At 47.2% G+C, this 23,172-nt stretch overlaps 1 protein-coding gene across 2 annotated transcripts in view; it reads left to right on the forward strand.

Moving 5' to 3' along the window:
- Positions 1–23,172, forward strand: part of KYAT3 (kynurenine aminotransferase 3) — a 425,395-nt gene that overhangs the window by 335,983 nt on the left and 66,240 nt on the right. For both annotated transcript variants that reach the window (XM_086953965.1, XM_086953966.1), the window contains one exon: positions 9,694–9,770. In XM_086953965.1, coding sequence (XP_086810091.1) covers positions 9,694–9,770 — 77 coding nt within the window. The remainder of the gene's footprint in view (positions 1–9,693; positions 9,771–23,172) is intronic.

The raw sequence follows: 23,172 nt of genomic DNA on the forward strand, positions 1-23,172 counted from the left end.
ATGCATGCCCATAGGGCATGTATATGTGCCACATGCACACACATGTAGATTTGAGGGGTGCAGCAGGGTGTCTTTGAGACACCCCTGCACCCTTGAAATAATTCTCAAATTGCGATTAGCAAATTGCGAATTCACAATTTGAGAATTATTGCACTATCATTCCTATGGGCCTCCTGGCCCATAGGAATGCATTGAAAATTATTCTTTATTAGCGAATTCGCAAAATGCGAATTCGCAAATAAAGAATAATAAGGAATCGCAAAAAAATTGCGATTTTGTACATACATACCGTTTTGCGAATTCTAAATAGCGATTAGCCAAAAATCGCTATTTAGAATTTGCAAAACGGTATCTTGATACATCTGGCCCTTAGTGTTTTCATTATTCATTACATTACAGATTGCTACCTCTCAAATTTTGTTTGCTTTTGATACTTGCACAAGCGCCACCATTGCCTACGTAACGTTTGTTCTTGTGCCTGAGTGTCTAGCATATATTGCAGTATTATACCTCTAATTGTACTTTGTTTTCTCTTGTAACCTGCACACTTGTCACTTTTTCCTCTTGTAATGCAGTGTTTGCTACCTCATGTATTTTGTTTGCTCACAATTGTCACATTTGCCTCATGTAACTTAACGTCTGCTTTTGTACTTTGTTTGCTTGTAATTTTTGACCTCATGTATCATTACTGTTCCTATTGTGAAGCGCTCTGACGCCTTCGGGTAAAGTCCGCGCTATATAAAAACGCATACATAAAGTAAAATAAATAAGGATGGGCCTGCTGGGGGCTGGGCCGCTGGACCTGGCGTGGCCTGGGGCCGAGGCTGGTGTTGGCTTCAGTTCGCCTACCTTTGCTGAGTCAGTGCGTCACCGACGGAGCAGCTCTCAGGCCAGGATACTGAGCTGAGGGCCCACTCCCTGAGCTCGCCCCCCTCACCCAGGAGCTCTAAGGCCAGGGTACTGCCATAAGGCCCCCTGCCCCCCACATAGAGCTCGGCCCGCGCACCGCGGTGGGGGGGACCTATATGAGGTCACTGTTTTGAGCACAAATCTTCAGAAGGAATTATTATTCTCAGTATTTCCAGCAGCTTCTCTTGGTATATTGAATCCTGCGTGAGCTGTCAATGTTGACATGCCCTGTAAAATGTGTGATTTCTGTACACAATTTTCAATTTGACTCTTATCAAGAATTACCCAGTGGACATGGCAGTTATTTAGGAGTCACCAGGGGTCGCAGCAGCGACCCTTGGCTCGTTCCTAAAAGAGACCCCAGTCGCTACCGTTGCATCATTGGCCCAAAGGTGGCAAAACCAGTGCCTGGAAGAAATAGGCAGCTTGTCCTTGTGGACATTGGTTGGGAATCCTCTTTCCTTAATTTTTTATTACACTAATAGTGAATAATGCTACCATTTTCTCTATTAGTGCATTCAATAATGGAGTATGATTTGCTGGAATATGGCCGTCCCTGGTAGCTGAGGTAGGAAAAAAAATGTTTTTAAATGTATGTTGTGTGCATGTTTGTGGGTGAGTGTGTTTATGTGAAATTTGCTGAGGGTAAACAGCCTTTACAACGAAACTTTTACAACGCACTACCATTACAACGCGGTCATTACAACGCAAACCGTTACAACGCATTGCGCTGGGGGGCGCTCTAGGATAGGGAATAAGTTTAATTTTCTATCCAACACCTTCCCTAGTGTCCACGGGGACTGGAGTTGGAATAGAAAATTAAACTTTTCACTATCCAGCACCTCTAAGCGCTATGCGTTGTAAAGGTACGCGATGTAAAAACCGCGTTGTAAAGGCAGGCGTTGTAATAGCCTGCGTTGTAACGTCATACATCCTTGCTGAGAGTGTGTGTATGTAAGTAAGTCTGTGTAAGTTAAAGTATGGGTCAAATGGCATGAGATGTCACTTCCACTAGCCCGGGCATTTAGGTGAATTGATGTTCATGCCAAATGTATATCGAAATGTTCTTAAATCTGGATGGGGTGGGGCCATGGGAAGGCGCCACATTCACTACATATTCTCCTTGCGCCCTTATCTCTCTCTTGCATGGTCCTTTTTATCCCTTCCTTCTCCCTGTGCTGCCTTCTCCATCTTTCACTGCCTTTTCTTTCCCCATTTCTGCCATTCTCGCTTTAATTCTGGGGGAAAGTCTAGTGTCGAAAAATAAGTCCCAGTACCTGCAACCACACTGGCTCAAATTAAACACTGCCTGCGCCACCTTCAAAACTGGCTGCATCATCCTTCCAAGTTCCAACCATCACTACCAGCAACTCGCCCACTGACTAGCTCCCCATGTCAGATGGTTCTCTGGCACACCTGCAGCCAGGTCAACAGCAGACTGAAAAGAAGAAAGTGCAAGAAAGGGAAAAGCAGTGTGCTGCAGGCCGCTCCGCCTGTGCACCCAGGCTCTGGAACACCATCCCAGTATCCACCAGGACTGCCCCACACCTAGTCCAATTTAGGAAACAGCTGAAGACACACTTCTTTCCCCTCTTTAAGGAACTCTACTCTCAGAAGTATCTCACACACATACTCTACTCTACTCTACTACTCTACTGCCTTGGAGTAGGCCCTGGGTATATAGATACCATATACATACATATATAGGCCCGCACCTACCACACTGCCCCGCAGTGTTGCCTTCTCACATTGGCCACCAGCTTTAGCTTTCTCTGTCAGCATCCTGCACTGCCCACCACTGCCAGCCTCTCACCTGCCCCACCACTGACTTCCCTGCTCCATACCACACCTGTCGACCCTGCACCCCTCAGTGCTATCTGCACACACACACACACACACTGCAGGCCGGACCTGCTGGTTAAGATCGGGGTGCGGGCAGCTCATCTCCATACCATTCAAACCATTGCCTCTTCTCCCTAGTTCGCCTCTTACTGAAACCATATAATGAGCAAGCAGCGTTCTTCAGACAAGTGAAGAGATGTCCTCTGAGTGCGTAGCCAGTGTCACCAGCCCTAGTGCAAGGACGAAAATTGGCCCTCTGACTGCTGTTTGAATGGAAAGTGCTATACCTCACAGTATATCCCAAGCGAAATCGCGGGCTTTACATTTCCATGTTTCTCCAAATATAGCCATTACACAAACAACTGAAATGCGAGACATTTGCATTAACGACACATGGGTCAAAAGCATCTTTGTACCTGGATCCCTGGCGGGACAGAGGTGTGCAGTGTTACTTTCACCACGGGCAAACAAGGGACGCTCTGCGCACCGTGTCTTGTGCTCTTCAAGGGCTAGGGCTGGGGCTGGGGCTGGGCCTGGGCGCTGCCGCAAGTTGACTCTGGTGTGTCCTGGGTGTGAGGCAGCGGTGGGCGGCAGCAGTGACACACTGACTCACAACGAGTCCTCCTCCCGACCGCCGCTCCTCTCCAGCAAGCAGCCCGGGGCGTCAGTCACTCGCAGTCAGTGGAGTGCGCCCGCCCGCAGTGCAACGAGGACAGTCTGCCTGTCAGTCACCACCGGCGCAGGCACCAGTCCACCACTCATCACCGACACCGCGTCTGCCGCCCCGGGGGCCCGCACCGAAAGAGAGAGTGCTCACGTCAGCCCCCGCATATATGGGAAGCGCGCGGGGGCTGACCAATGCAACTGCTGCCCAGGGCCGTCATTGGTAGCGTTTTCGCGCGCTACACAAATGACGGCCTGTGAGACCCCCACCACATTGGCTAATTTGGCATTGGCTAATGTATGCCCCCAGGCTTAATGTTGCAAGCAAGCAACAAAGCTAGGTGATGACCTTGGGGGGGGGGGGGGGAGTGGGCGGGCGGGGGTGCAGGTACAGTGCGCATGTCCGGAGTGAGTGTGTGTGCACCGTGCGGGTCCGTGCGTCCTTCCAGCAAATGAATGATAGTGACACCAGAGATAACCATATCTTGGTCACAGTTAGCGATCGCTAACTCCCTGCATCTGTAAGGAATTGATAAACTGCTCTACGGTCCACCTCCAGACCGGCTTAGAACGACTGTACAAATTACCGTACTCCGGTTTGAAGCTTGAAAATACGGCTACCTTGTGCCGATGAAAAATTCCGTGTTCTGCTCCGGTTTCAGCGTGTGCTTCCACCATCCTCAGTTCCTATGACGAAGGCCTACAAAGCTAGGACACCAGATATAAAGACAACTGTATTGTGTCCCCCCGTGCCATTCTAAGTTGGATTAGTCTCCATCGATACTACACAAGGCCCTGAAGAGAATCCCAGGAAAGCAAGCGGGATTCGAAACGCGTAGGCCCCTGCCACATGGTGTCTACGAGAGCGACAAGAGTCTATAGTTTTTCCTTAGTCGCTAGTACAATACCGAGTTCTACTATTAGGAAAAGTTTTGTTTATAGACCATTTCAGGATTGTACAGTATATAGTGATTGTCTTTTGTCATTTTTCTGTAAATTGTGTCCGCAGACAGTGGCCTATTGCTTAGTTTATTTTGTAGTATATCTCAGTGTACAGATTTTATTGCTATTTGTGCCCCACACTTCCCTCGTCCCTGAGTGGTACGAATGTGTTTCGAATGTATGTGATATGCTTGAAATATTGTATGATTGACGAACTCCAAACACTTCCCTTAGTTTTATGTGTCCTTTTGTAAATATGTCCTTTTGTAAATGAAAAATAGAGAATTTCCTTCTTTTCTAAACATTGTTAAAATAAAAAAACTATTAAATAGTTACTCCCGTTCCTGATTTTTTCGAGTTCTGTTTTGGTCATTAGTTGCATGAATATTATTTACATCAGCACTGGCACTTTCTTTTGTTTACTTCTGTGGGTAGCATAAACAGTGCTGCAGCCCACTAGTAGCATTCGAAGGACAAGCCTTTGGTATATAGTATACCACTTTACAGGGGACTTACCAGTACGTCAAATATGCCAATAAGGTATACACTATTGCCATCATGCTTTAGGGGAGAAGCACAATCACTTAAGCGCCCAACATAAAGAGTTCAGCAAAAAGAGGAGGAAGGCAAAAAGTTTGGGGTCATCCTTCATTGAGGGTCATTTTCTAACAGTGTGTAAAGCACAGAAAGAGTGAGCAATACACTCCATCAGTGGTTGACATAAGAAAGGGAAACCAATAATGAAACCCAAAAAATTACGGACGAACAGGGCCCAACTGAGTCTTCAATGTCCCGGGGAGATCGCATGAGTATGTACAAATCCCGCATGAGGAGTCACCCTCTTGGGGTGCAAATTCTGGGTGGCAGGCTCATCCGTTCAATCTGAATCTTCGTATGCTTGCGTGATCAGGGTGAACTCCGGAACCCGTGGTATCCTGCATCCATAATCCAGAGTCTTGGAGGTCACGGTGTCTGTTGCTGAGAAGAAGGCCACAGGTGATACTACAGGAGTGTCTCAGTGCTAGAAAGAGCCAGAAGTAGAAGGAGCTGGGGAGGGACCCTTTTCCATATTATGAAGATGCTGAATAATGTCACATTTGGTCTCTTGCGAAGCTGCTTCCTTGTGTTTTTGTCCATACAATGGGACCGCATCGTGGTCCAGACAGGACACAGTCCTTCTCTAGTTGGCAAGCGGTGATGGGTCTATGCCCTGAGGATCGGCTGGTAGTACCAGGACATGCTTTGCCTCCACCAGGGACCGGATGTCGTGTTTGCCTTCCCAGGGAAACAAGAGCAAACATGTGACCTCATTGATAGTGAATGTTCAACTCTCAGTTTGTTGGTAATAGGCATGAAGTCACGTCGCCTTCGCAGGGTGACAGGGGAGAGATGTTCATAAAGTTGAATGATGTGGCCGCGGAACACCGGGCTGGGCTTGCTTCTACATATATATTTTTTATAGTATCATTTTAATATCTTTTCTACATTCATGGGTTTACTCATATATGTAAAGTGTTTGAAGTAAATTACTTTCCTTACTCCTGCTTAGACTGCAGTAGGAATTGTAAAATGAACCTCTTCACAATTCAACTCTTTGCGTACAGTTGCAACTGTTTTTTTGAGTGGAAATAGTAAAGTTCACCCCGCTGAAATCCAGCGCTTAACCTACTTTTGCCCTGTTTGGAGTAAGAATAGTAACTTTTAGCCATCCAACATTCAACACTTTCCCTACTGTTTCGATTGGAGTGGGAATAGTAAATTTCACCCCTCCAAAGTCCAGTGCTTTCCCTACTGTTCCGAACAGCAATAGTAAATCTTATCTACTCCAAACTCCAATACTTTCCCTGTTATTACGGTGACTGCAGTTGAAATAGTAATTCTAACCTCTCCCAAATCCAACACTTTTCCTACCGTTTCATAAATTAGAGTAGGAATAGTTCATTTAATATTCTTAGACTCCAAATATAAACTATTACCAAACCTAATGTACAATATATATTTTTTATTAAAAAATATATTTATATATAATATAGATGTTCATGGTATTAAATATGTAAAAAATGTAATATAATTTAAAATAAATATTTTAATTAAATGTTACACTATCATATATTTATATAAATACAAATATATATATATATATATATATATATATATATATAAATATATATATATATATATATATATATTTTTATTTTTTTATTTTTTTTGCAACTCTGCCCGGCAAATTAAACTACTTGAAATGATGTGCATGGAACTCCAATGGTTGGGTGCTTTTCGTTTGGAACATATATATATATATATATATATATATATATATATATATATATATATATATATATATATATATATATTTTTTGAATATTGGTGAAAAATATTTTATTTACATTATATGAAATTTATAGATAAAAATATTTACTACTTTAAACTCTATAATAAAACATCAATATTTTGTCTATTTTTGTACGATATTAGTGTCAATAATATTTTTTCGATGTTTTTGTAGTTACCATTCTAAGTATAGAAGCACGATATTATGGTAAACAATATTTTTGACACAATATTTTTGGCATGTATAATTTTTACCACAATATTTTCCGTGAACTTCAGACAATGCTAAGAGAAATCGTAATCTGAGGATGGCGGAAAATAGCTGCGCCAATAAGAAGCTGGGTCCATCTACCTCTTTATGTGTTCTAGTACAGTATTCTGAGAAATCGTGGCAATGTAGCTGTTCCAAAGTATGGAAATAAGAAGCCCATGCAGAGTGAAGGTGGGCAGGTGATGATAGGGTCTGGTGGTCAATGTCCTGTAGGGAAACGTATAATTACAAAATATCTCGGCCTAAAGCTTGTCTGGCGCCTGCAGTAGTTTTGATGTTTAAACCCCGATTAACTTCTCTAAACTTTTCCCACTCAATGGTGGGAGAGGAGGCTGTGCCTTTATTCTCACACAAAAATACAGTTATATGATCTAGGAGCATCTTTTGGAACACTAGATCCTTCCTCATAGATACTTTCAGTTTCTAAGTGATGACCGGGCCAATGTCCTGCGCTAGGTTAATACCATGTCTAGGGGAGTGTGTGCGAGGGCGATAGGAGGTCGATTTCACTCTATTATGAACAGAGTATAAACAAAGACACCTATCACAACCAGGATGGAGACTGTGCACAGGGTAATTAAAGGAGTGCTCGCAGCAGGGAGTGTTTCCCAAGCACCACATGTCGGCTAGATCCCAATGTGCTAACCATTGTCGGTGTTGTGGTGTGTACGGGGTGGACAGGCGGCCCCAGAAAGAGAACATAAACCATCTCAATATTTAAATGTGTGCCATCTAAGTGGCCCTGCTCCTGGGTGAAGTGGCTGGCGTTTTCTAGATCTACATTTGCCATCCCAAACGGTAGCCCTGCCATAAGCCATAGTGCCTCCCCCCAGGTGTAGGCTGAGTTGCCAGGGACATACAGTTGGCCTCGCCATCTGGTGTGCAATTTGGTGAATTTCCCACACGTTAGATGGGTTTCCTGTAAAAGGTCAAATGCTGAGCTCATGCGGCGTCAGTCAGCAGTCGGTAATATCTCTGGTGCATCGTCGTCCCGTTTCTCTTATAGCATGGCTTCTGTAGTAGGGGATCTCTGTGTATAGACATAATATTGTAAATAGTCCCGCCCATGTGCGTGGACCCCGGAGCAATCGAAATAGTCTATTAAGTTGTCTTCTTCTGCAGTCCTGCATAGACACATAAGAGAAAATAAAAGACAAATAATGCAGCCTTAAACTACAAGGCTACATTGGCCAGCACTTCAACTCGAAGTGGAAAAGATAGCCAAATAATATTAAATTTCACACACTTTGTAAAGTTTCACACCTAGAGAACCTCCCCTTCACAAAAATCCTTTTTCATGATAGAGAGGAAGGGTTGGACAGACAAGCCCCATAGGCTGTCATTATGGGTCTGGAAAAGGGATACCGTGCCATTAAGGAACTCTCCAGAGACCCTCGGTATCCCAGGATGCACAGCCAAAGGCCTTTTACTTTCAGTTCTTTTTTCCGGCTCCTGCTAGCAGGACCCTGGAGCATTGAGCTATACCTTTTTGGGTCTATCCTCAATTTCTGGAGCTTTTCCAGTGTTTTGAGTGTTTCACTCGACGTCTGGCCCTGGACTCTAGACAGCACTCACTCACCTATTGCTTCAGCTAACATTTTTTGGTTATCAAGATATTAATTTGCCTTTTTGCCCATGACTCAGAAGTGTCTGATGCTAAGCAAAATAAACATTTGCATTTGCTTTGGTTTCATAACCTAGGCTTACCTACTATGAATGTTAATCGGTTCTATAGCTTGGTTTAGAAACAAGACATTTCTTTTGAATTAAAGGAATTTCAGTAGTAAGTTGCCTTTTATCAAGATTACTTTTCTTAAACCATTTTATTTTGTAAGTGAACTACCATCCAAACGTCTGGCTTCAATCCTGAGAACTGTGATGCGGTCTATTGAGCCTTCGTTGGGGAAGGAGAGGGATGAAGTCACTGCTATGTCTATACATATAGGGCCTCATTGTAGTGTATTTATTACCCTGTATTCACCAGACGGTAATGCCTGGGTGGAGAAGGATTACTAAAAATAACCCGTCTCTGTTCATGCTTGCGGTTAAGAAAAAGGTCAGAGCAGTCAGTTTTCCTGCATGTCCAGGCCTTTCTTTTGCAGTGGTTCTCTGCTTTGTTGTCCTGAAATGTCTTCGCCAACCAGGTGGTACAAGTATAATATTCCTCATCTTTGGTAAGGATGTCTCTGGCCAATATTTAGTGGTCTAAGGCTTACCCCTCAGTGTGACACCACTGCTCTGCAAGATTCTGGGAGATCCTTTGCTGTCTGACATAAACTTCTCAAAAGAAGACCAATAATGCTAGTCTTATTTGGAGCAATATGTTCTTCATTGCCTCCTCTGTAATACATAATTGAGATGGACCTCACTTTAAAAAAGCATGGCCCCTTGCAAATTAGACCACGCCCGTCCACCCACCGTTACAGAAGTAGACTCCTTCTCGCAGGTTTTCCCGACACCAGTAACCCACATTATAAACACTGTTCTATTCATAATGGAAAATAGGTAGCATCCTTTGTAAGTTGGGTCTATCTACAGCTCATACACATTATCCTCTTTTATGATGAGGACAATGGTTGGAAAAACTATAGCCTTGTAAACAGGACCCTAACAATTGTCAGAAAACAACAGCAGCTAATTTTGATTCATTTTTCTGAAGAACTGCCAACTTTAGAAAAAGTCTAATTTAGTGTATTATTCACTTACAAAATATTAACATATTTTCTTATTTGTAGCTACATTGCCTGGTATGTGGGAAAGAACAATAACTATTGGAAGTGCTGGGAAGGCATACAGTGTTACAGGTTGGAAGGTATGTGTAAGAAGAATTTATACTCCATTGGTATTTGTGATATGTACAACTCTGAAATCTTTTCATTTATAGGGCTATTGCTAAGTTTTGGAGTAAATACAATCACCTTCCGCAGAAGTTTTTGGTCTCAAAAATTGCATTTGTCGTGCCTGAATTCATTTTCAGCTTTAAAAAAAAGCACATTTGGTTTATCAGAAATATACTTTATTTTTAAATTCCATCAATGTACTTAAAACCAAATTGCATCTACCAAGTCCGCATACAGTTAGAAAATCAGAATGGTTTCAGAAATGGGCTCCTGTATTACCTTTACAGTTCTTGTAATTGTGTAAATAAGCATTTGTAAATTAACAAAATATAGATTTATAACTATGATCAACAGGGATGTTTTTCATTGAGGGGTTGTTTGTGACGTCAACTAGACAGTATGAGAAACCTGACCACAGACCGCCACCTCAACTACGGCAGTCGTAATAAGAACCATAGATCAAACGTGGAAACCTCTGCGACTTCATCCATCGGCTTCCTGACAACTTCGCCTCCTCATCAGAGACTGCCTGCAGCCTTGCCTTGCTGAACTTTACCTTCTCAGACAACTTTTTCCTGGCATTTCTTCTAAGTTTGAACTTAAGCGCCAACCGGCCCCATTCCACTTTTTGTATCCAACTCTTACTCCATCGCCATCGGCCATATTTTTCGACTTTGACAGCCCTGCACAGCTAGATGTCCATGGCTGGTGCTTTGATCTTTTAGGTGCTACTTTTTACCTCAAACTTTAAAAATTCATAACCCTGGCTCTACTAATTGATTTGTTATTGTCATTTTAGTGCCCATTCATCCAGCCGCGAGAGTAAGGTCTTTGAGAATACATTCACAGAGATGACCAAAAGGCTAATTAATCTATAATGTGAAGGGTCTGAACCATTCCCCTGTTTCACTATTGAGCCCGTCCAGGAAAGGGCGTAGTTACCTGTAAGGCTATCCAGCAGAACCGGAGAGAAAGCACCCTTGCCCACCAGGTGCTACAGGACTTAGTCCTGCCGGGATATTATCGGGACCGATGGCTCTTGATAGTTTAATCCACTCAATTACCACCTTTACTTCTTTCATTGAAAACCTCGAAAGAGGCAACTTTGTAGAGGGTGTACAGTTAACACTAGAGAAAGTTGGAGGGTTTCCATATAGACCATGTAGGTGTGTTGCTTAGATATCCTCAGCGATCATAAATGGAAGGATCCCCCCCATGGGGGCTGAAGAATTTGTTTACTTTAGACAAGAACTGTCATTGGCCCCCAAATTATATACCCTAATCCTATTGTCCCACTTTTTATAATAAAAAGAGGCTTTTTTTCTCTTTAACCAGCTGCCTATACAGGCCTTTAACCTATACAGCTCTTGATTTAAATCACCTTCTGGAGACTGCCTAATTGGTTTGGCTGCCTTTCTCAAGCGTTTTTTTACTTGCTTACAAGTAAGCTCAAACCAGCCTTTCTCCTTAGCATAACAATATGTCTGTGGCGCATATTTCTTTATAAAAGACAAACGGAAGGTAGTAGTGGATACAAGGGTCGTACCACAAAATTGCTAAAAATATGGGTTTATAGAATGAATATTGGGAAGTGAACTTCATACAGAAAAGTAGGGTTGGTGCCACTCAGGGTAAAATACCCCACTACCTAAGGTGTAGATGACACAATAAACATACATAGCTTGTGAAACATTTACAAGAAAACCCTGGCACTCACAATATTTTAAAATAGATTTATGACCATAATCTGTCAATCTAACCCAAAGAGAATGGAATGAAGAGAGAGTCATTGTAACACAGTATACACGGGAAATAGTCATCTAATCAGTCATTGATTTATTTTGTAGTACAAAAAGTTGCAAGGACTAGAACATATCCATTTGTTAACACAATCATAAAGTTTCTTCTATTTTGTGAATAGTAGTCTAGTCCTTGTTGTGAAGAACATGAGAAACAGCCAACGCGCGTTTCGTCACCACCCTGACTTTCTCAAGGCTGAAAGTTGTCAAAGTTAATATGGAGTAGTTGGCTGGCTCGACGGATGTAGTGGAAATAGTTCCAAGAAGTCAATTACACTTGCAGCAGTCATTATGCATGACTCGTTTGTCTATCAGATATTGACTTTAACCACAAATAATCTATGTATGTTAGGGTTGTTTACAAAGATATCTGTAAGCCTTTACAGTGGTCCAAGTGTCATGTCTATGGAAGTTTTTCAGTGAGAGCTAAAATAACTTTTTCACTCCTGTTACAACAGACAAATATGATATTTAACAGATTTAAATATGCATTTTATAACGTTCATGTGAGTTAAAGTGCTGAGAAATTAAATATTTGTATCAAAAAAGGGCCCAAGAAACTGCATTCTTGCATAATTGTCAGGGCGGTGACATTTTCTCTATGGAAACTTTGGGGTCCTTTCTTTTATTTATTTTTTACAGTCTTTTAATGTCCAGTTAACTCACACGCTGCACTGTTTCCTGAACATTATTTATTAATCGAGTGGTCTCCAACTTTTTCTTCAGTAAAAGTTTGTTCAAAGAAAATCATCCTGAGCTTCTACTATTATTAGTGTTGAAACAGTGACCACTCCAGACAAGAGTACAATGGTGGCCATCATATGCAAAATTAGTAGCTGTGATCACCTCTGTGCATTAGGTAGGGCTGCCAGCAGTGATGTAAAAATGTATTTGTCAATTAGGAATGCCATAGGTCCAAAGCTCCTGGCACCAAGGTACTACAATTAACAATAGTCTCCGCAACACCATGATTGATCTTTCAAATATCAGATTTAAGCATATTTTGGACATTCCACGTTTTACTCTAAATGCCAGCTTTATTCGTTTTGAAAATACACCATGTTTTGTCTCAAACACACTCTCAATTAGGCTAGGTTGCATACAAGAGTGCTACCAAAAGGTAGATAGTGAGCTACAAGTAGCTCACAAGCTCGTTGGAGAAGCCTTCATTAGTCTGTCGCTGGTGTCACGCCATCCAGAATAGACATGAGCATGCTATATAACATTCCACTGTTTGTGTAGAGATCGGGTCCAGACCTGCCAACTGAAAGAAAAAGTATCACAGTGGGAGGACGGGTAGGGCTTTGGAGGGGACGGTGCTTCATGAAGAGAACTGCCTGAGAGGCACTAATGCCCCCTACACCCCCAACCCTCTCCCACTGCCAAAGAAAAATAAGGCTACAGCTGATATCCTATGGTATTTTGACACTACTTTATGGACTTCACCTACTTGAAGTCTCCAGAGAGGATCTGGATACTCATTCAGTACAATGGTTTAGATGTCCCCTTCCCTGCCACCATATGGTATTGTCTCTTCATGAAATGACAGTGTAAAGAAAGGGGATATTGTGTGGTACACTGTCTCAGTTCCAGTTCTCAAACTCAAACAAGCCGTTTAGATTGCCCTCTCAGATTCATGCCTGGCCTGGCCGGTAGAAGGGAGAGTTCGGCATGTCCTCCAGTAGACAACAGGGAAACTTTTTCTGATAAAAGAAAGGGATAGGAACAGTCCACACTGGCATAGGGCCATGCCCCCACCCCAAAGGGGCCAATACATTCTTTATGCCCCCTCCTCTCATTGCACAGGCAGGTTGGGGTGTTCGCTGCAATTTTGCTTATACCCAAAACCCAGGATCGGTAGAAAGCCCACTGGACAATGTGGATTTTTTTTTTATAATCAACTTTATTGTTTTTTGAATAACAGTGAATGTCATTGGTAACAGATTCAGCGTAGTAACAAAACAGCACATCCCAAACACTCGACAAGACAATGTAGGTGGCTCATTTGGACCGGACGTGGAGTTCCCAAACCCTTGCAAGTGTACAAAAGTATTTAGGCCCTCACAGTGGAAGCATATTAAACCATTTACCCCACACTTTGCCAAATAGTTCGGGGCAACCCCAGGCCTCGAAGAGAGATTCTTACTGTGCTCCGCACCAGTCCACTCCCCTCTTCCAGTTCCGCACAGTCGATGCCTTAGCCTGGGACCAAAGCGCAGCTATGTCTCTTTTCGCCACTGCCACTGCAGTTCCCAGAAAATGTTTGTCAGCCCTGGAGCCGTCTTGGCCGTCTTAGACCCCCAATAGCAAACACATCGGTTCATGGGGAACCTCCAACCCTAAGGCCCGCGTAAGTTCAAGTTCCACCCCTCTCCAGAAATTCGCCAGGGCTGGACATTGCCCTACCATGTGATAGAAATCTGCTGGAGTGGAGTCACAGCGCGCGCATGCTGGGGGGGATCTCATCTGGGCCCGGAAAAGGCGCGAGTGAGGTAAGCTGCATGGAGGTAGTAAAGTTGGACCAGGCGTAACTTGGAGGATGTTGTCAAAGTTTTAGGCGCCATTACGGGTGTCCCGCCCATCTGCTTCCTCCAGGGAACCCAGCCACCCCTCCCAGCGAGCCCGGAGTCGGTCTAGGGACGCAGGACCATTGTTCAGCAGTGACCTGTAGATTCGGGACACTCCCCCCAGCCCCAGGTTTCCCATCATCACCTGAGCCTCCAGGGGGCTGAATTCTGGGAGAGAGGTGGGGGATGGAATGTGGGTGTGGAGGGCATGTCTAAGTTGTAGATATTTATAGAATTGGGAGGAAAGGAGGGCTTGGCGTTGCTGTAGGTCAGCGAAGGATCGGATGTGGTCTCCTACCCAGACGTCTCCAATCAGCAAGATCCCAATGAGGTCCCAACGGTGGAATGCCTGCAGGGACGAGACCTCCCGCAACCAGGCCCCAGACCACAGCACCGTCTGCTTGGTGAGAATATGATCCCATTGCACGTGGCGAAGGGCTGCTCGCCAGGCCGTGAGCACCGTCCTAGTGACCGGGGGTAGAGTCTGCGGCACCGGCAACCATAGAGAAATGCCTGAATCTGTGGTTGGGCCAGTGTTCTAAGTTCCACCCGATACGCTGGGTCGGACCAGCCGCCCACAAACGAGTCGTGGATCACAATGAGTCTCGAGGCCAGGTAGTAAAGGTGGAGATTGGTCACCCCATGCCTCCGTCGAAGTGGGGGATACGACAGTGCGCCAGGGACATGCGCGGCCTCCCTCCTCCCCATAAGAACCAGGTGAGAACGCCATCTTGTTCCCGGAACCAACTACCTGGGAGGTGGACAGTGATGTTTTGCAAAGTGTAAAAGAAACGGGGAAGGATCATCATTTTAAAAAGTGCACTCCTGCCCAGGGGGTTGAGGAGAAGGGTCTGCCATTTCTTGAGGTCTGCTTTCATCCTAGTGACTAAAGGTGTAACATTCAGGGCCCATTCAAGATCTGGTAGAAGTGCAACCCATACGCCCGGGTATTTGAATGGCTGCCTTCGCAGGACGTCGTCCGCGTAGAGAGCTATCTTGTCCACCTGACTCCGATCCTAGGCCCAACCCCGGATGAGAGGGTCTTGGCGGATGACCGCCGCCAGGTGCTCCAACGCGAAGAAGAGCGGTGAGAGCGGGCAACCCTTCGGATTGGCAAGGTATCAGAATGCTCACCATTAATGAGGACACAGGCCCAGAGGTTACTGTAAAGGACCTTGATCATGCGGTGGAAGGGAAGGCCAAATCCCATCTGCTCCAGCACCCCCTCGAGGTAAATCCAATCCACTGTATCAAAGGCTTTTTCAAAGTCAATGAAAAGCAGTGCCAGACACGGGGTCAGGTGGTGTCGGTGGGCCATAGCCAAGTGGTGACGACGAATGCAGTGGCAGGTACCCCTGGACGGAATGAACCCACACTGGTCGGGATGGACCAAATCCTGTAGGAGGGAGCGGTGTTGCTGGGCTATCGCGGGGGCAGAAATCTTAACCTCTGTGTTAATCAACGAAATTGGACGGTAGTCCGCACAGTTCAGGGCGGGCGGTTGCGTCTTTGGAATGACTACTATGGTAGCCACGTCAGTTTCAGGCGGGAAGGAACCCTCCTCCACCACGTGACTGAAGAGCTTCTCTAGGTGGGGAACCAATTCCTCGCGGAAGGCCGCTTAGTACTCCTGGGGATAGCCGTCAGGCGCGGGCATGTTGCCTGGGTGTAATAGGGAAATCGCCCCGTGAATTTCTTCCGGGGTGAGGGGGTGGTCTCAGGTATCTGCAGTCTCCTAGGGGAGGCATGGCAGCCGAGTACCGGTCCCATCCAGCAGGTCCGTCAGAGGAGTAAGGGGGGGGGGGGGGGGGGGAGTGAGCCTCGTACAGGGTCACGTAGTAGCCAGCAAAAGTTTGCATGATGGCAGAGGATGTTACGAGGTGAACCCCCGTTCTGGACCGAATCTCGGGAATGATACGGTTAACTTTGGGATAGGACACCAGGTTGTGTAGAAGCTTGCCGTTCTTGTCGCCCCACCCATAAATACGCGCCACCGAGGAGCGCCAGAGCATTTTAGCGGACTCCAACTATATCTCCCCACGGACCAATGCTAGTTGTCGAGAGGAGTCATCGTCGCCGTTAGTCAGTTAAATTCTCTCTGGGTGTATTGCCTGATTCTCCAGCTGCACTAGCTGGGCGGTCTTCTCCACACGTTTCGCGTGGACTAGTCATCGGGCCACACCCTGCCTCCCACAGCGTCCCCGCTGTTAGTAGCGAAGTAGTGACGCAATTCCTGCCTGAGGGACTCCACCAGCGCAGAGTCCTGCAGGAACCAGACATTCAGCCGCCAAGTCGCCCGTGGACGATCTGTTTGCCGGCAGCAGGAACATCTAGGAACTCGCAGCTACCAATGCGAACAAAAAACAGCGGCCCGTGGGCGGCTAAAAACAACAAACTAACCGGAGACAACGGTCTCCCTCCTTTCCCTCGCCCCCCAACTCCCCCCACCCTACACTTCTGAAGTGGAAGCATCTGTCGCCCTGAAAAACCCAAACACCAACTACCCCACAAAGAGGTGAATCGCTAATCTAAAATGGTTAGCAACAAGCGAGCCAGGACAAGGCTGAGTTGGACCCCCTCCATGTACACAGATAAAATGCTAACAGCTGAGTTCAGTAGATAATGAGCATGCAAGAACAGAGTATCAGACCCGGGACTGCACTGAAGGATCAGACCCCATCGGATCATTCCTAGAGCCAGTTCGGCCCCAGCCTGTGGGGGCAAGAACAGTTACGATGCAGAGAGTCCCCAAGGGCGCATTGTTATTTTACATGGTTATGTTACATGGGGATTTATAAAGCGCAACATACACCGACAGGTTCCTTGGCATTGTAGAAGTTGGTGGATGAATGCAGTGTTATGCCAGAGACAGCTAGTTATAGGCCATAGTAAAGAGCCAAGTTTTCAACAGCTTCCTGAACCGCAGGTAATCTTTTTCAAGCCTGAGAAAAGCTGGAAAGTTGTTCCAGATCTTGGGCCCCAGGAAAGAGAACCTGGTCCCGCCGATACGTTTGCGACGGATTCTAGGTACCGTCAGAAGGTTCTGGTGTGAGGATCTCAGAGTGCGCTTGGGTAGATATTTATTGATCAAAGATACAATGAATCTTGGACCTGTATCTTGGGTGGCTTTAAAGAGTGTGCAACCTGCCTTGAACAAGGTTTTTTGCTCCACTGGGAGCCAATGAAGATCTCTGAGCAGAGTGGTGATGTGGCAACGCCCATCCTTAAGAAAGATGATTCTGGCCGCTTGCTTCTGAATCATCTGCAAGTGATGTCTCTGGAATTGTGGAAGTCCAATGTATAGGACATTTCCATAATCGATTTTAGAGAGGATGGGGGCTATGGCAATTTGAGTGATGGCTTACTTGCTGAAGAAACATCTGATTTTGCGCAATTTGCGCAGTTGGACAAAACATGCTGATGTCACTGAACCAATTTGAGAGCACATAGAGAGGTCTGCATCGATATGAAGACCAAGGCTTTTTATAGTGGATTTAGGAGTGGGTGCCTCACAGTCAGGTTTACTGTGGGGGACAATGATCTCAGTTTTTTCTGAGTTTAGCTTTAGATGATTTTCACTCATCCAAGTTTTGACATACAGCATGAACTTTTTGACAAAGTCCTTGGAATCTACAGAGTTGTCAAGGGTGAAAATATGCTGCATGTCATCTGCATAGTTAAAGATTTTTACACCCATCTGACGTAGGCCTGAGATCAAGCATTGCAAGTTGCACAACCTGTGGCACCGGTCATACTCCATCATCCCCACCGGATCCGCGGATCACAGGGCTCCCAGACAGATCCGAGTCTGACATGGCCCCTCGTAGAGTCTCTTCGGGTCCGGGAACACTGCCCAGATCAATCAGTGATGAGGCCAGGGTGGGGGAGGCGGCTCCCTGATTTAGAGTCTGGGGCGGAGAGCACTGGGGCTGCGCCTCCAATGAACGGGATGCTCCACCCCGTCGGTTACCCCTCTTCCGGTACCCGGTGTGCCGCCGCTGGGACATGGCTCGTCCTGTCTTGGCTGTGTCGGGGCCTTCCGAGCAGGAAAGAGGGACACCCCAGGTAGGCGGGTAATTCCGCTTGGGGGGTATCAAAGAAGAACGACTTTTCCTGGAAGATCACCTTGAGCCTTGCTGGAAAGAGGAAACCATAGCGAAGACCCATGGTCCTAAATTTATGCTTCACTTTGTCAGAGGATCGACGTTGGGTTTGCACCTCTCGGGAGTTGTCTGGAAAGACCATAATTCTGGAGTTCTGGAAATGCAGCGGACCCAGCTTCCTGGCCACCCCCAAAATAGCTTCTCTGTCCCGGAAATTGAAGATCCTAAGGACGATGGGGCGAGCAGGAGCCCCAGGCGAGGGCTTGGGAGGGAGTGAGCGGTGGGCTCGTTCCACCGCAAACCAGGGGGAAAGCTTCTCGTTGGGCATCCAGGAGCGGACCCGGGTCTCTATAAAGGTGGCAGTATGACCCTTCTCCACCCCCTCCGGGAATCCCAGGAGGCGCAGATTGTTTCTTCGCGCCCTATTTTCGGCATCTTCGGCCCTGCGGTGTAGCTCCAAGGTCTGCATCTGAAGGCGGGCCACCTGGGATTTGAGGGTGCCCACCTCGTCCTCCACAGTGGAGATGCGGGATTCGGCTTCTGTGATGCGTTCCGAGGCCTTGCGGAGGTCTTGGCGGATTAGGGCCACATCCACCGCACCTCCCCGATCTTATTCTCTACAGAGGCCTGCGATGTACTTATCGCCTGTAAGATGGTGGAGAGATCCCCTCCGGCAGCTCCATACACCGCCGGCGTTGCTCTACCTGGGTCGCGATCCGACTTAGTGAACTGATCCATTTTTGTTTGGGATGGAGGAACGGGGTTCTGGGTGGTGCGGGTTCTGCCCATGCCGTAGAAGAAATCTGCTCAATGCGGCCTGAGGAGGGAGGGGGGAAGCCAGCATCCCCGTTAAAGCCTCCGCCACCCGGCGCAGTGACCGAACCCAACTCCCGCGCACCACCGGTGAAGAAAGGAGACAGGCTTCCAGTAGGGCCCAACAGTCGGTGACAATGGCGGTCTCAGACAACCCCGATGGCCCCAAGCCCTCAGAGCACCTTCACCGGTCTCCAGCCACAGCGCTCCAGGACCCCCAGGCGGGGGGGGTGGTTAGTCGCGCCACCCGATACGATGGCCTGCTTGCCCCCACCCGGAACGCCGCGCAGCGCCCGGCTGCTCAGGGGGGGATATGGAACGGGAAACCGCAGCAGGGCCCCCGGGGCCGACCGGTATCACGGGCCTCAGAGGGGGGAGCCCCCAGCCACTCCAACACCTTGGCTCCCACTGGAGGCGCCGTAGTACGCCAGAAGGCAACACCGTCCGTGCCGGCCATCAGTGACCACCCAGCGCCCAAGGCGCAGCGGACTCAGCAAAGCCAGCAACCCTCCATGCCCGGCCCAGCATTCCCAAAATGGCGGGGCGCGAAAATCAGCGGCAGTCAGGCACGGAAAGGGTCTCAGCGGGTCAGTCCCCCCGAACCAGGAGCGAGGCGCACCTCTGATAGCAGTATGGCACACAGTGTCCTTCCAGCCTCAGGGGCAGCTAGCCTGTCAGGGTAGCATTGCAGTGCACAGCCACTCTATGCACATACTGGGTGTGCACACGTGCGTGGCTTCAGCGATGCAGGGCAGCGCTCAGGGAAAGCTCTCGATCCATGCTCTTACTGCGGGGAGGTCCCGCACCACCACTCAGCCGCTGCCAGGCCTCCAGGCCCCATGCGGCACACACGTCCGTCTCGCGCCTGGCACCACTGCAAGCTCGCCGCTTCACACAGGCGCTGGCCACACTCACCACAAGGTCTTCCTCGGGACTGGTACAGCGCGGGTCGGGCATGGCGACCGGGCACAGTCCAGCGGTCCTCCGCCCCGCCCGCCAGCAGCAACACAGCACGGGGGCGCCTCCTCACATCGGTCCCCCACAACAGCCTGGGGTCCCCAGGTGAAGCCGTCGGGCGCTGCCACAGTTTACCACCCGGTAAGTCTCAGGCAGCGGGGGCGAGCCAGGCGCCGAACCGTCAGGGCAAGGACTTCAGGTCCGATGACGGGATGGCGAGGCGGACGCCGTCTTAGACATCCAGGGCCTCGGGGGAGAGGGGGATCGGTGGGGGCAGCAGAGATACCGGGCAGCCCCAAAAGGGAGATCGGGGCACAGCAAACAGAAGGGGGTGCCGCCGCAGACAGGTGCCGAGTTTCCGGATCAGCTGAGAGCAGGTGGATTCAAGATGGATGACGGAGGGGGTCTGGAGCACTCTTGGAGTGCGACCGTTATCTTGACGCCTCAGGCCTAAATGACAATGTGGATTTTATGGGCAATTTTTGTAAAATAAGTGGGGACGGCCCACCCTGGCACAGGGCCCACTACACGCCAGTGATTTTGAAATGGCGCCAAAAGAGAAAAAAGATGGGAGGAGCCCTTCCTGGCATTGGGCCACACCACCACCCCAGAAGGGGCAATAGATCTGGACAGTGGATAGGAGATGAGCCTGAATTGGGAGTTCGCCCATCATAGGGCCATATCCCCACCTGAAAAGGAGCATCAAAGTCTTCCTGCCTCCTCTGGGGCCTATGGGGCTTTACCACAGTTGGCCCCGGGGTCAGAAATCACATTAGACAACCAGGATTTTACAGTGGGGTAAAAAAAAGAGTTGGGTACCCCACCCAGGCATTCGAGTGTACATGCCCGCAAAGCACCAACAGTCTTTATGCACCACTACCTCAGGGATAGGCGAAATTTGCCTCCAATCTGCCCCAGGGGTATTTTGTAAGAAAACGATGGGGTGGTGGGATTTCACCCCACTCCATATATGGGTAAGCAGAGTATGGGTAAATCTCAGTTTTGTCACTTGCCATGCTGAATGGTTGCACTGTTCGGACTGGGGTGAACTGGCAACCAGAAAAAGTTACTAAACCCACACAATTCTGGAGAAGTCCAGGGTGGAGTGACGTCTGTGGAAACACAAGGAGATGATGGACGGAGTGCTGAAACTTTTCAGACACTCACCCCCAGTCACAGATCTGGGTTGAATCCATCATCGTTCTTTAGCTCACTTCGCCACCTCAGTTCAGACCCAGGGAATGCAAATCAGTCTTGACCCTGTGCCTGTGCCTTGTCCCTGTGCACAGTCCAGCCCGAAATGCCAAGCCAGGTCTTTCCTGAACCGGAAACAAACATCATGGGACTGGTTTCGGGGTAACACCCCTCATCAGCCAGGCTAGCTTGAATCCAGTGGAACCCCCACGTTTTCGTACCCATAATGCATGGCCCCTTCTTCAGGAACAGATTCGAAACAGGACCTTACAAAGTCTATATAGTCTTCACATGGTCCCTGGTTTGTTCCATTCTTGTAGCGGGCGCTAGGCCCAGCCATGCAAGCGGGACCATATTTTTTTCTATCAGGAGACCTGTGGGAATGAATGTTTGTAGTCATTTTGTGATCCCCAGCTTCTAGATCGTTTTGTTTCAGAAATGTGAGGAAAATGGGTGTATGTAGCCAACGTTTGAGGTTTGCAAGACTAGATAGAAAAAACCTTGTGGCATCCATGCAAGTCATACTTCCCTGGTTGTCTACTGGTTAGAGTTGTCTTGGTTTGGTAGGTTTCCAGGAATGGTGACTGAGCCAAAAGCCCAAATTCCACTTCTACCCACATTGCAAAAAAGTGTGGATTTTACCAAGTGAGATGTGATGTCTCCATGTCATTTTTTGTGCTCCTTGAGCTGCAGGCGCTAAGCCCAGCCACATCATGCTGTACTGTTTTTATTGTTAGACCTGTGGGAACGGTGGGTGGCACACATGTTTTGAATCCACACAGCTTCTGTAACGTTCTTTCACAGAAATATGAGGAAAATGAGTGATGTTTTCAAGGCCTTCTCTGTTAAAAAAATGTTTTTAAAAATGTGGAATCCAAGAGTCAGACCACCATGAACTCCAGTGAGCATCTACTTTTTAGAAATATCTCGGTTTTGGTAGGTTTCCCTAGGTGTGGTGGACAAGCTCGGGCCCACATTCTACAGGTACTTTGCGAAAAAGAATTGATTTTGATCGGTGGTAAGGGATGTCTCCATATCTCGTTTTAGGATGCTTTCTGTCATGGAGACCCTGGCCAGCTACACAAGTGGGGTACTGTTTTTATCGGGAGATGCTTGGAAGTACAGAATAATTGAACATTTGTGTCACCAATTAGATTTCTTTGTGCATTTGACTTTCAGGGTGCATTGATGAACACCTTTTACAAAATGCTCTCTGAATCACTGAATAGTATGGCTAACTCCAAATTCAGTGGTGTACAAATAAAAACGGTCTCTGATCTCAGTATCTTGTGCACATTTTTTGAAGAACATCGGTTTCTTGCATACTCCGTTTTGATACATTAGATTTTACAATATGAATTGTTGCTTGGTCGATACACGATGAAAAATCATTGTAAGCTGCAGCTCATTTGTTGGCTCTGGGTGTCAAATGGTTTTGGTAAACCGGCATAACCCAATATATCCCTGCGACCAGAAGGGACTGATGGATGGAACAATATATTGTTTTTGTGATTCCACCCTCTTTACAAAAGCCTCGAATTTTAAGGCGTTAAAATGTAACAGATGTCTGTTGCACACACTATAGTCTTGGGCGTAATTTATTGCGTGCCCCTTGCTACCCCTGCACTGCCTTTAGGACCCTCTGGCCTCAGATATTCTAAAGCCAGCGGCAGGAACTAAAGTTAAACAAGGCTCTCGTGACCCTTGTTTTCTTTTGGTAGCCTGTTACCACAGGTAGGACTGTATGTTTAATAGAATACATTCTTTCAGAGAGGAATGCCCATGTAACATCCTGGCAATTGCACCATTTTTGACCTGGGAGTTATACTCCTGAGGTACCCCCGAGCACCCGCCCCAATCAGATGAGAGGTTGAGACTCGTGAGAGAGCGGAGAAAGACATACTAACAACAGAGGAAGAAAAGACAGAACAAGTAACAAAA

The sequence above is a fragment of the Lissotriton vulgaris genome, chromosome 1_1 (assembly GCF_964263255.1).
Source record: "Lissotriton vulgaris chromosome 1_1, aLisVul1.2, whole genome shotgun sequence".
Taxonomy (NCBI): domain Eukaryota; kingdom Metazoa; phylum Chordata; class Amphibia; order Caudata; family Salamandridae; genus Lissotriton; species Lissotriton vulgaris.